General features: G+C 30.0%; 2 protein-coding genes across 4 annotated transcripts; both read right to left on the bottom strand.

Moving 5' to 3' along the window:
• Positions 1–1,786: 1,786 nt before the first annotated feature.
• LOC132947265 (uncharacterized) lies at positions 1,787–3,888 on the bottom strand. 3 transcript variants are annotated; one of them, XM_061017519.1, is made up of 3 exons: positions 3,646–3,888; positions 3,495–3,557; positions 1,787–2,958 (listed from the first exon to the last, which is right to left on the bottom strand). In XM_061017519.1, the coding sequence occupies exons 2-3, from the start codon at positions 3,526–3,528 to the stop codon at positions 2,093–2,095; spliced, it is 900 nt and encodes a 299-aa protein (XP_060873502.1). In that variant the 5' UTR covers positions 3,529–3,557; positions 3,646–3,888; the 3' UTR covers positions 1,787–2,092. The 3 variants fall into 3 exon arrangements, with proteins under 3 accessions (XP_060873502.1, XP_060873501.1, XP_060873503.1); XM_061017518.1 differs by having other exon boundaries at positions 3,495–3,888; XM_061017520.1 differs by lacking the exon at positions 3,495–3,557.
• Positions 3,889–5,860: 1,972 nt separating this feature from the next.
• On the bottom strand, positions 5,861–13,990 carry LOC132946070 (serine/threonine-protein kinase Wnk-like). The gene is made up of 24 exons (XM_061015895.1): positions 13,693–13,990; positions 13,270–13,484; positions 13,085–13,205; positions 12,711–13,027; positions 12,527–12,629; positions 12,052–12,445; positions 11,830–11,987; positions 11,657–11,745; positions 11,375–11,588; positions 11,160–11,289; positions 10,986–11,071; positions 10,022–10,878; positions 9,518–9,719; positions 9,316–9,447; positions 8,759–8,881; positions 8,578–8,637; positions 8,305–8,519; positions 8,023–8,233; positions 7,633–7,953; positions 7,471–7,563; positions 6,722–6,871; positions 6,489–6,610; positions 6,287–6,417; positions 5,861–6,228 (listed from the first exon to the last, which is right to left on the bottom strand). Exons 2-24 carry the CDS (start codon positions 13,476–13,478, stop codon positions 6,062–6,064), a joined length of 4,605 nt encoding a protein of 1,534 aa, XP_060871878.1. The 5' UTR covers positions 13,479–13,484; positions 13,693–13,990; the 3' UTR covers positions 5,861–6,061.
• Positions 13,991–14,439: the final 449 nt, after the last annotated feature.

Genomic DNA, 14,439 nt, shown 5'->3' with positions numbered 1-14,439 from the left:
CTTTAAATGCTTATAAATAAAAACTGTGACTAAGGATTTTTAATTTTTTTCATCTGCCTTTGAAACAATAATCTAGGAGCCTTCTATTAAATTTTCAAGCTTTTTTACTCAACAAATAAAATTTTATTGATATTTATAGAAAAAAAAAACTAAAAAAATTGAAAACTGACAATGTCCGTAAACCGCTCAAAAAAAGTAAAAATATTTTCAAAACTTTATGGTGTATAGAAAATGCTAATATAAACATTCAGTCAAAATGTCATGTCCCTACGGTCATTTGTTTTAGAGTTACACCAAAAACCTAAATCGATTTTCTCGAAAACAGATTTTGCGTAAAAATTCCAGTTTTTCCTTAATTTTTCTTTTGTTTTTCACGTCGCTTTTGAAAATTACTGGAAAATGATATTCACTTTCCTATCAGAAAAGTTACTGTTGAAGAAAATCCAAGCACTTTTACTGTCCTAAAAGGTGATGACAGACACAAAAAAAAAAAATAAAAAAAAAAACACACATCATTGTAAAATCAATACATTAATCGCTTCGCTCAGAATCTAAAATGAGATTTGTGGCTGTGCAACGTTGTTTTTATTTTTTCAATATCATATATATGACAAAAAGTTTTTCAAGTTTGAAAAACACAAACAATAATGGTTTTTGTAACAGTAAAAACTTTTTTCATATAAGTGATATCAAAAAAATAAAAACAACGTCGCACAGCCCAAGTTCTCATTTTCATGTCGTGGAAATCTCGTTTCTTAGTTATGACTGTAGCCTTCCCGGTTCTTACCCGCGCAAAACAGTTTTTTACCATGTCGTACATATCGATTTTATATTTTATTGTTGTTTGACTTTGTATTCGACTTACAAAATAAACGAAAAAAATTTGTTGTCTTGAGACAGTATATTTTAGACAAATCGATATGTCATTCCCTCAAAAAAATTATTCTCCATATTTTTTGTAATTGGTAATTTTACTCCAAGATTACTTAAAAACATAAAAAAGTGATTCTGCGTAAATGCGTTTTGTCTATGTTTCGCGTGGGCCAGAGAGAGAAAACAAATGGTGCGCTGGCATCCTCTTCAACCTATACATGTAGGTTTCAAACGACGGCGGAATTCTCCACGAAATCCGCTCAACAAATGTCTCATTGAACATCATCGTGTATAACCCCAGCCACGAGAACTGAGAAGAACATGATACTACTTAGAATAAAATGCACGACATTTTATTTTGCTTTTTTTTGTATATTTATGCATTTTTTGGTACATTTTTTCAAAATGTGTTCTAAATAAACGTATTTTAAATGTTGATTTTTATTTTAAAACTTGAAAATGCAACTACGATGATACAGGTAAAAAAAATAATTTAAAACTATTATTTAGCTAATTTTTTTTTTATAAATTATCTTAAACAGAATAAACTTAATTTACAGATTAATAGTTGTGGAAGAAGGAAAACTCAAAGAAGCAGGCTTGTAGATAAATTTATTATGATAACTTTTTAAAAAAAATAATTTAATGAACTAATAGATAAAAAACTAATAAATAATTTTAATACTTTTTTTGTAATAAATATTTTTTTTAAGACCCATTTTTAATGCTTTTTTGGGAGATTTAGACAGCTTTATTGCTTTTTTTTAGTGCTTATCATTAGTTTTTTATTGCTTTAAAATCCGTACTCTACTAAAAAGTAATGTATATCACTTGTCACTTACGCTGACAATAAGTAATATCTACAAATAAGTTTTATAAGAGATACAATTAATAATAATTTTGAACAGATAGATTATTTTAAGTCATATTATATTTTATAATATTGTTAATTAATGTTATTTAATAAATCACAAGAGAACACAACTACCAGCTATTTCTAATACAATATGTCAATATGAAAGTACAATCATCATGTAGCAATTAAAATTCAATTGTTAATGATAATTCAATAATATATAATTTTAACACACATACAAATATTCATACTAATTTCAAAATTGTTATGTCTATATAGATACAGCATTTAATATATTGTACAATAAAAAAAGTAATTTAAACAATTAATAAATAATATTACATATCATTCTAATGAAATTGTTTATGACGTAGACGGTGCAATTTTTCTGAACTTATAGCTTTTACTTTCTGGATTAGCCCAACACTCTTTAACATGTTCATTTATATTTTTAAAAAGTTTGTAACAAAATGAACAATAAACTTGACTGACGGTTTTGCGAGCAATTTTAGGAATTTTAGGACTTGGAACCTGGGATCGAGTCATTGGATAAGATTGGCTAATCACAACCGGTGAAGTATTGCTAACAGGTGTTGGGGATGGTTGTAAAAATACTGGTCGTGGCTGTAACATTGTATATTGAACTGGATTGTTTGAGTTTTTTACATTATCACCCAGAAAAATTTGATAAGCAATCCCAGGCATTTGTGTCGAAGGCACAATTAACTGGTGTTGAGTTGAGGCCTGTTCCAAGTGTGAAGTACTCGCAGAAGCTATGGGCCGGGTCATGGGCAATATAGGTCTAGGTCTACGACCCATCCGTCCTCTTGGCTTTTTCACTGTTTTGAAATTAACTTTTGATGCGGCAATTTTTTTCACTTGAATGTCAATGGCTGGTGGTGGTGGTGGTGGTGGAAGTGGCTCACATACAATTGTTGGGTGTATTTTAATCTCTTCTTCTTCGACTTCTTCTATTTCTTCTATTTCATCTTTAACGTCAACAATGGTTTGGTACTCACATTCCTGTATTTCTTCTTTGATTTGATCTGTAAACAATTCATCAGAAGCTTTTACCCGCACTCTTTTATCACTATGAATTGCCATTTCATTTTCTTCATGGCTTTCAAGTGTTATTGATTTTACAGCCTCATTTGCTTCTTCGAAATCTTCAGTTACTTCAGCTTCTTCGATTGACTGGTGGTCCATATCATAATTAAAATTGTCATCATCTTAATTTAAAAATAATAATTATTAGTTATAACAATACAATTAATTAAAATAAATATTTAGAAGCATTAATATATTAGCATATAAACATAGCCGAGCAGCAACATACTAGAGAAAAAAAAAGTGTAAAACAACACTAAAATGGATAAAAAATATTATTAAAGCAAACTTGAAAATATGAAAAATTTATTAAGTTCACCATATGCAAGGCATAACACACATTTTTGAGTAAATTTAATACATACCATAACTTTAAATTTGTAGAGTCTAAACTCTCAATTAACATATTTAAGTACTACAAACTAACTTCATGACGGTAAAAAATTTAACTATTTTCAGTAAGCATACTTATTTTCCATAAATATGTATTAGTATATATGATCAGGTAATTGCAAGGAAACAATTATCTTCTCAAAAATATTAACACAAAAATATGTACTTAAATATCGTTCACAAGACTGCAAATAGTAGAATTTCAATAAGCATAAATTCATGATAAAAATAAAATAAAATTACAGTACACCAATGCCTTACTAGCCTTCAATGATATAATATAATATTATGTTGCGCATTTACTCAATACACGTATATAACTTCTTTTCTGAAACATACTCATACTCATACATTATGGATTTAGTCTGAGTGTACACTGAAATATAATAATGAGAATAATAAAAGTTATACTTTACCGTTTTGATGGCCGCCATAATGTAATTTATATTAACAGTATAGCGTTAATTGGTAAAATTATGTAAAATAAATAAGAAACATAAGACTGTAAGCTCTAACTAAAATTAAACTTTTCTATAACTATTCTGTGGTTAATACTTTAATAGGTCCATTGGCCCAAATCCTTAGTAAAATCTAGATTTTAGACCAGAATGGTAGAATATATAACTAAATCACATAACTTTACTAAATACAAATCAAACCTTATCACTTATCAACCGAACGTTAGATAGCAAATCATACTGATCAAGGTGGTTATATATATATATATATGTCCACCTTGTTACTGATATTAAGGGACGGGGTCATCTGGAATAAAAATAATTTTATTGTACTCAAGAAACACTGTAGACTAAAAATTCCTTAAATTCGCAAATCTCAAATTTCAATAATTACCCTAATTACTATAATCATAGAGCAATACTATAATATAATAATATGAGGCCGTGATACTCGCATGTGTCGTCTCCGTCTTACAAGTGCGTAACATGGCAAATTCTACGCGAAGCAGAACACGTGTAACTCCGTTAGTTTAAAAATTAGAGTGAATTTACCTCTTATAAAATCATTATCTAGACAACCTGATGGACTTTTTGTTATATTTTAATTTTTTAAATTGTAAATTGTCTGTACATTTTGAAGTACTCATAAACTCGCTTAAAAATTAAAATATAATAAAAAGCTCATGAGGTTGTCTAGATAATAATCTTACCTTTAGATTTTATAAGAGGTCAATTTACTCTCGTATTTAAATTAACGGAGCTACACGGGTTTTGCTGAACGTAAAATTTGCAATTTATGTTATGCACTTGTAAGACGGAGACAACACATGCGGTTATCACGTCATCACAAGTAATAACTAATAAGACATCTGTCATTACCATTTACATAATACGTTCACGCCGAACTTAATTATTGAGTTTTGAGTGATGACTAATGACCAATGAGTAGGTATTGAAGTATTGAGTTTAATAATAATTGCATTTGAATATTTTTATTCTTTGCCATTACTCATCAGATAGGTATGAGTAAAATATAAAATATTATTTTAAACAATATTATCATACGTGTCATTGTGTCAACTATTCAGTCCACCGTTTAAGAGAAGCGTGAAATTTTTTCATTTAATTTTTTGGTTGGGATGCTATACATGTCCAAACACCCTAAATCAAATAACAATACTAATTACCGAATAACTATTAACTGATTTACTGATAGGTCAGTTTCCTGAACAAAATGTTAAAAGCATTACGGCTGTAAATAGTAACATCTTCATTCTATAATGTATTCTACAGCCACTATAGAGGGTTCAAACCACGATCTTAGAAGTATAGGACATATTAAGGTCTCTCAATCAATGTATTGTTTCTTTGCACCTATATGGAAAACTTGTAATCAAAAAATTAATTGACAAATTACATTAAATGTATGACAAAATAGATTGTCATGATTAAATGTGCCTTCTTATTATTACACTATGACAACTATAACATTTCAAAAACACATAAACATAATGTTCTGCAGGCACGCAGATCTCAAATCTGTTAATTTTTATGAAGTTGGACTGTTTGAAAAATTTTTTAGAAGAAAAGGACAACCTTAAATAGCCAAATTTTTGTCATTTTTTTGAATAAAATTAATAACCAAGACTAATTTTTTAGTTTGACAAATCTAAAAATATAAATAAAAAATTAATTATTCTGAATTCTGGTTATTTTAATAATGCAAAAAAAGATAGGTAAGGCATTTCTTTTTAACGTGGCATATTTGACGTATCTCAAAAGGTATCATTGATTATTATGAATTTTCATAAATTATAGTTATATAAATGTATTAAGAAATGTATACATTAGTATTTTTCTAATAGTTCAGGTTGTATTAAATACCTTAAGAATTATGACTTACAAAATCAATTTAATTAGACTAGACTATGCAAATTACAAACAATCTGTAAGTTGTAACCTACAAAATTATAACAATTATTGAAAAACTAATAATCATAAAAAAAAAATTGATTAAATATTGTAACAATTTCCATTAAATTATGTTTAAAACATAAAATTATAGATTGTTAATAAATAATATTATTAGATTAAAGATGTTAGTATTGGTCTGAGTGTAACACTCAAATATGTTATATTATGCAATCATTTGAATAAATGTGCAAATACAACATATTAGTAGGTATATGTATTTATAAATTGAATAATTAAATAATATATTTGTTGAATACAATTTTCTAAGGAACTTATACAAAATAAAATAACAATTTAATTATAAGCGTTTTAGATGAACGTTGTGTATAGTGAAAAAAATAAGGAATAACGAAATGTTAAAAGTACGCTTAAAAGATTATTATTTTTTCTTTGCTGTTGACTAATGATTAGAGCCGTGGTGTTGGGATTCGGCTAAGGAAGGTGATAAAAGCTTAACAGACTCTGGTAAGAAGTATAAGCCAGTTGGCGTAAACTTCATCACTCCATTATCTGGCGTTGGTGAGACTGATCTGGAATTTCCACTAGTTTCACTAGGTACTTTTTTACCTTAAATTTTAAATAATATTAATATTGTTGTTCAAAAATGATTGAAATGTATACTTACTAGAATTAGAAATTGGTGATAAAGCTTCATATAATATAGTGGGTTGCAGACTTTCTGTTCTTAACATTTGCATGCAACTTTTTAGTTCATCTAGATGACGTTTACGTAAATTCTCTAATTCGAAATATTGCCTAAGATGAAATAAAAATTTACATAACTGGAAGAATAAATAATAAATACATTTAATTTGATTCAGTTTTACCTTTGTAATAGATTTTGAAAATCAAAAGGAGATGCATTTAATTTAGTAGCTTGGGAGATTTCATTTGTATTAACAGGTTTATAAGCTATGTCCAAATCTTTCTGATCCTTAGTTTCATCGTTCTAAAAAAAGGTATTAAAATCAATAAATTTACAGATTACGGTAAAACTAAAAATAACGTTCAAATATATGTTATAATGTTGGAATATTCTGGTTAAATATTTTTAACGTACAGAGTGTGAAACTGATTGGTAATTATCACAAGGGACATCTGTTTCCACAGATTGTGCCACATGTTGGTCGGTTGATAAGGGTAATGAATGGAGATTGACTGCATTTGAGGAATATTTTTTGTACGTATTGGTATGCATACTAGACAACTTCTAAAACAAATAATCAAATATTTATTCGTAAAATACTTTGATAATGGACTTGCTGTAATAGATTACTCTATACTCTTTTTAAAATGAGAAGGAACCTCAGATATCTGCTACAGCGCACCTTCCGTACAGAGACGACTGTAATGTTATCCATTTTCCATTTGGTAGGGCTCAGAATTACTTGGCAAAAATCTACTAAGGTTCCTTCTTATACAGACTGCAGTAAAATTTAAATATTTACAAAAAATATTGAATTTATCATGGCGTTATGTTATACTATTAATTTTATTTGTTAATACTATCTTACTCATTATCATAACAATAATATTTTATGGTAATTTATTTTTATCATAATATGACTAAAGGTCACAGAAAAGCTTTAGTTAACAATATTTTACTATATCAATACGGACTATGTACTCTTGTCCTGTTACTTATTAAATAAACTTAGTAATCTCTTTTTTGAAATAATATGATGTACTATTTTTTATGTTACTTATAAGATGTATGATATGAAAAAATTGTAAATACTTTGATACCTATTACCTACACAATACTAAATGTATTTTATTTTTTATTTAACTATTACTTTAAAACATTACCTTTTCTAAACTATGCAAATCAACTGACTGAGCACGGCTAATTTTTCTCTCTTTAGAATCTTCTTTATGACTATTAGAATGACTTTCAAATTCCTGATAAATATAAGAAAAATAATTTAGTTAGTAATGTGGTTAAAAATTAAGCATAAAAAATTGAAATACTTGAATAGATGGATCTTGGTTTTGAATGAATCTTGATTGAACCATTATGACATGACCAGGTAATGGTTGTACAACCATAGTTTGTTGATCTTTGTTTTCTTCTGGTACTATCACACGGTGGAGTGTTTCATTACCCGTCAAAATAGACTGAGCTTGGACTGCATGCACTAAAATTGGCCCAACTTCATCGCCAATGTGTACTTCATCAATGCCAATGGCTACTGATTGCATAGGCTTAACAACTTCAATAGCAATAGGTATTTTTAATTTAGACGTTGCAGAACTAATTGCGTGTAATGTACTTTGAGGTGAAAGCGGTCCCTTTAATATGTATACACAATTATAAACACTGAACAGTAAATACATATTTATTAATTAATAAATACGTACAAGTATGTTGCCAGCAGGCATTGAAATGGAAGCCAAACGTTTTTGAAGGGTATTCATGTATGTCTCATAACCAGTATGCCCATGAGGTGTACTTGGATGAGAACCGATAGGTGGAGTACTACTAGATGATAATTCTGATGGCTGAGCTGTAAGTTGGATTAATTTTTGCTGGAGTTCGGATATAGTAAGAGAACCTCCTTTTTGACATGCTCTAGATATAATTGCAATTTATCAATCAATAATTTTAGTTTATTGTTTATTTTGACATAATTTAATACATACGAATCAGATGGAACTTGGGAATGTAGTTTAGAGTCAGTCGTTAGACCAGTATTCGTATCGGGATTTGATATATCTTCATTTGTAGTTGAAGGACAAACTGGTACATTTTGATTATTAGTACTTGCTAATGTTATCATTTCAGTCAGAATACTCTTTTCAAGTGATTCTGGACTAAGTAATTCATTTTGTTTTGGTATGTTCTTATCATTATAATACTATAAAATAATAAAAATAAAAAAAAATACAAATACACCAATAAAATAAAAGACTTACTTCTTCTAATGTTTGTTCCGTAATGACTGGGCTTACTAAAAACCTTGATATTTTCCGTGCCTAAGTAAACAATATTTGAGATTAGGACTAATAAACATAGGTTTTTTAGTTAATTCACTAAAATTATAAAATATGGTTTTATTCAAAATCATAAATGACCAGTTTTTTTTAAAATACATACTGGTTTTTTCTTCTCAGGCTCTGATTTTTCCTCAACTTCTTTTATAGTTTCAGTAACAGTAACATTGAGCTGATTTGTATTTATTCCACTTTCTGAGTCTCCAGTAATTGGAATTCTTTCAGTCTAAACATCAGTTAAGAAAAAAAAATAATAGAATACTACATTAGTTTTAAAATAATATAAACAACAAGAGCTTCGTGACTTCGTGAGCAGCAACAATATAATAAGTGCAATAAATAAGTTTTTCTTAATGACACCAATACATTAGATAAATATTTAAATTCACAAATGCTTCTATATTATTATATATATTATTTATTGTTCAACAATTAGTAGTGCCAAACTGCATTGTGTAAGCTAATAATTGATACAAAACAGTACAATTATCTATACAAATATTTAACTTTCAAACATCAAATGAAAATAAGAAATTGTTATAGTAATTTGGATATACACTTTTTTATTTGTGAGCATGCTTGTCCTACATTGTCTGTTTATCACCCCTAATAGCTAATATTGTATTATATTTTGTGTTTTGAAAAATACTTAAGTAGTACCTCTTGTTTTAATAAAGACGGATCAATACTATTAGACACAGGTTCCATGTCCAATTTCAGTTTATTCACCAAGTCTTTCATCATTTCGGCCACTAAATCTACATGCGATACTTCTAATAAATCTTCAGTGACCTTAAAATAAAACCATTAAAAATATTATTTTATTTGTTTTTATCTTTAGATTTTTCAACAATCAATTTACCAATTTGTTTGCTACATCATAAGGGACAACATCATCAATATTAAACCTGAATGTTACAGTTTTGTGTTTATTACTTTCTAATTGACATTCTGCTTGGCGATTATCATACACAGCCAAAAGATTTAATGACGGACCAGTAGTTCTACTTTTTTTTCTAGTTGCCGCTTCTTTTATCACAGATGATTCTTCTAAATTATCAACCCTAAAATTCCAAATGATATATAATTAAACATGATTATTATTTTATTAAATCAGTAAAGCATCAATAACCACACGCTTGTAATTAATTCTAAAATACAAATAAGTTGTTCCTTAATTCATGATTTTTGTATTTTAATATTATGATACTTGATTTACTACATAAAATTTAAGTGTATTAACCAAACAAAATGTTTTCATTTAAAATTGATATGTATTCATGGATAAAATACGGTTAGCATTGTTCTGGCCTTAATCAGTACAGACTAAAGATACTCATTTCTACATTAAGAACATATATTTTACCTCAAGTTTTGTTTAACATCTGGCTCAGTAGCATTATTTGTTGATTCAACCGTAGGTTCTAAAGACTTTTCCTCTACCGGTATGATCTCTTCGGGAAGGATAATTTGATTATTATAATTTGGATGTACTTGATTCTCTTGGTAGGATTGTATATTTGATAAATATGGTTCATTGGATGGAGATTGTGCATTACAATAGTTTAAATTATCACATTGGTTTACATTTATTCCTTCTTGATTTCTTACATATACATTTTGATTATTTTGTAATGCATTTTCTTCATGTATAATGGCATGAAGCTGGATATCTTGTAGGACAAGTCCTTGAACAGAATCTGACGATAATGAAGAAAGATTGGAAACAGTAGATACCGTGGATATTTTTCTTTGCAACTCTTCATCAGCTGTTGAAGGCACTTGATTCTGAACTGTATTAATTTGGTAGTTCCATTGTGGATTTTGAATATATGTAGAAGCATCTTGGTTTATTGCAGGATCAACATTTTGATACATAGTTGGATCTTGATGATAAATATTGTCATTTCCATTTGATACATAGTTTTCTGGTACAGCTTCCACCATATTTGGCACTTGATTAATATCAGAGAGCTGTTTATAAGTCATATTGGTATCGGATGTATAAGCCGAATCTGTAGATGCATTAGATATATTTGATATTTTTCTATAATTATCTTGCTGACTTATTGTATCAACTGATCGAAGTGGTAGACTTTTAGATGGCGATGTTTGTATAAATAATTGGTCTTGATTAATAAGTTCTGCAACATTAATTTCACTGGAGGGTTTAAGTAGATTTTCAGGAAGGACTGATATGTTATCATACTTCATTTCTTCATCCTATAATAAAACATTAAGTACAAAAATCAATTTTGATCAATAACAAAAAATGTGAATTGAATCAACAATATTTTATTTATTTTAATAAAAATAAAAAAAAATTGTACCTGATTAATATATTTAGCAGGTTGGTACATAACAACAGTTTCTGGTTGTCGAAACTGCAATCCACTAACATCTGAACTTATATCATCTAAATAAAAATAATGCCCATGTAGTTTCAAAATGAATTCCAACCTTAATCCCAAAAATTAATTATATAACAATCAGTCCATATGTACCCTTATATAGTTCTTCGTCTATTGGCACATCTCTTTTGTCATTTTGTTCTTTATTAAGATTATAAACTTGATTAGTTAACATCTTAGCAATGGTTTTACTATCTTCCTCCAAAATTAATCCAGATTTTGCCTACAAAGTAACGGATGTTAGTATATTACTGTAAATAATTTACAGTTAGGTTAGGTAAATTACTATTAAAAATTTTAAATTGTACCATTTCAGATGCTACATCATCTGCATTGTCATTATTGATATCAAAATCAAATTGAATTGCTTCATTTTCTCTGTGTTTATTGCTACAACGCTTTTTTGGATCAAGAATACGTAAACGAAATTCAATTCGACTGTCTGTTCTGCTAACCATTTCTAATTTAATTCCTGGATCTTCCGTGAAAAAATCATGAGCCAATAATTCTTTGATTGATGGTCTATAAAAAAATATACTCTATATTGTATTATATTACATGATATTAGGTTAAAAGATGTTTAAAATTACCTTTCATCTTTTTTCAATTTAATACATGACTCTATTATATCTTTGATTTCTGGATTTTCAATCTTATCAAAACTTAAAGGTTTAACACCCTAAAAGTTAAAAAATAAAATGATTTCATAAATACAGAATATAAAATAATATACATCTATTGCTTTAAAAAAATATTGACTTACACTTATCACTTTTTTATAAATTTGAGCAGGTCCTGTGCATTCAGTATAAGGATACTCAGAAGTAGCCATTTCCAGCATACACATTCCAAAGGCGTATACATCAACACTCTCATCATAATGTTCTTCATACATTTCTGGAGCCATAAATTCAGGAGTACCTAAAATGTACAATTTAAAATGAATATCTTTAATTAAACTAGGTAACATCTTGCTTCAAATTACCAATAACAGATTTAGCAAATGATCGATTTTTTAGAGTGGCTAGTCCTAAATCACCAATTTTTACGCATCCAGTTGTACCGGTAATAAAAATATTATCACATTTTAGATCTCTGTGTATAATTGGAGGTGTTCGAGAATGCAAGAAACTTAATCCTTTTACAATTTGTCGACACCAAGACTTTAGTACTTTAGGATTAATCTTTTTGAAACGACGTAAATATGTTTTTAATGTTCCTGATGTCATTAGTTCAGTAACAAGTACAATATATTTTCGTTTTGTTAAAGAAACTTCCCAATAGTCATAAAACCGAACTATATTAGGATGCTGCAAGCCTTTTAGCATTTCAGCTTCTTCACGAAACCGAGCGCGTTCAGTCTTCGTTAATTTATTTTCCTGTAAATAATAAAACAACAAAATTAATCAATTAATCAATTATAAGCTATAAAAATTCAATAATAATATTTGTTAATTCACCTGGAGCTCACACCAAGCCACTGCAACACCAGTTTGAGTATCTAAACCTCGGAAGACTGTTTTGAAAGAACCATGTCCAAGCTCTTCATCAAACTTGAGAAACCTGATATTTATATAAATTAGGTGTGTGAATTTAAATATTATAAAAACTTCTTATAAAATTTAATAAATAATTATTAATTACCTCCCATCTGGAGAAATCCCGGTAGCTTTTTCTTCGTCGTCATCTGAACGATTGAGTATAGCTGATTTTGTATTCAATATTTCCGTTGGTATCGGTAATGTAATTTGAGGGGAACATGTCTCTTCGATTATCTCTACAGAACAAGAACCTGTGTCATAATAATTCTGGGTGAATAGATATGATTGTTTGGACGGCATATCTGCAGATGATGATTGGCATTCCTTATCAGGTTTGTTATCCACAGTTTTCTTTTGAACAGTTGTTTCACGTCTGAAACGAGGAGATGGTGTAGCAGCTCCTCTGCCTCTCGCTGACACCTATGGAAAAAAAAATATTGAAATAAGAATATACAAAAATAAATAAAGTATATAAACCTTTCTTTGTGGAGTACTTGGGGAACTCAGACTGGTACGATTTATTGGGGTTTTTGTAATAGTTCTGTTTGGAGTTCTACAGCTGGCTGCACAACTCGATTCGCCTGTCAATTGGTTTAATCTGTAATTGTTAGTGATCGTTTTATAACTCGATTTCACTATTCCGGGTTAACTATCCTAACTACCTAGGAATTCTGTTAACGCTCAACACTCTATCTACAGAAGTGGCATTTCTGTGAGCTTCGTGATTGCCATTAATACGATCGTGCTCGACGCTGCTTGCTCGCAACTTAGTGGCACTGCAACAGTCGTGCCTGGCGGTGGTGTTTTTGTTCCTCGGCGGTGTTTCGTTGTTGTTTTTGGCGACGCGGGACAGCCGATTCCGAAAACTCATGGCTCACTGTGTCAACGAGAAAAACAATACGCAATGAAAAAACGTACACAGGCAACGTTAAACGGTCGGAAAAATCAAACAGATTTACGCTTAAAACCGCAAGAGGAACAAAATACAAAAACGAACGGTGTCAAATCCGAATGGAGAAAAATCCCGTGATACAGCCGTCGCTGCAGTGGTTTTCTCGTATCGGGCTAAACACAACAAACCTTACCTTGTATTCACATATTACTACGGTCGCTCATTGAGCCAAACACGTACGGCGCACTAACAAACCGATGCACAAAAAAACAGCCGCGTGTCTATTGCGTCGAGTATATTTAGCGACTCGGTATGTTTTATTTTTTTTTCGATTTAAATTGAGTTAGATTTTCTCTGGCTCTGGCCTATCCCCACAATGTCGACGCGCAGGCAGATCGGAACTCCACTGCTGAGGTGATAATAGACACGAAACCACAAGAGCAGGCCGATTAGGCCGACCGGGACGGCGGGACTGTGGCGGGACGGAACCTCGGCGCAACGAGATACTGCCTACCAGGTGCCGCGGCGGGGATGACGGCGGCGGGGCGCGGCGACGAAGTAGCGCCGCCCAAAACAACCTTGGTACAAGTGCTGCCACCACCCGTCGACGGAGTCAATGAACGTGAAATCTCTATGGGAGCCAATTTAATTAATAATAATAATAATAAAAAAAAAAATTGCATATTATACATTTATACACGTATTGCAGGCACATCTGTAACACACGTATGCACACACACACACACACACACACACACGCGCGCGTCATATACTACACGCGCACACACGTAGTGCCTCCATATCCACTGCAGTGTAAATTTTATTTTTTTATTATCGATTTTTTTTTCCCATTATTTTATTACATGCAGCGGAACGGAAATTTTGGCATATGTAATTGTGTTTCGGTTATATTGTATACACCATATTATAGTATAACACT

This window comes from Metopolophium dirhodum, chromosome 6, assembly GCF_019925205.1.
Source record: "Metopolophium dirhodum isolate CAU chromosome 6, ASM1992520v1, whole genome shotgun sequence".
Classification (NCBI taxonomy): Eukaryota; Metazoa; Arthropoda; class Insecta; order Hemiptera; family Aphididae; genus Metopolophium; species Metopolophium dirhodum.
Note: the sequence above shows the minus strand (reverse complement) of the source record. Positions and strands in the feature narration are given on the sequence as shown.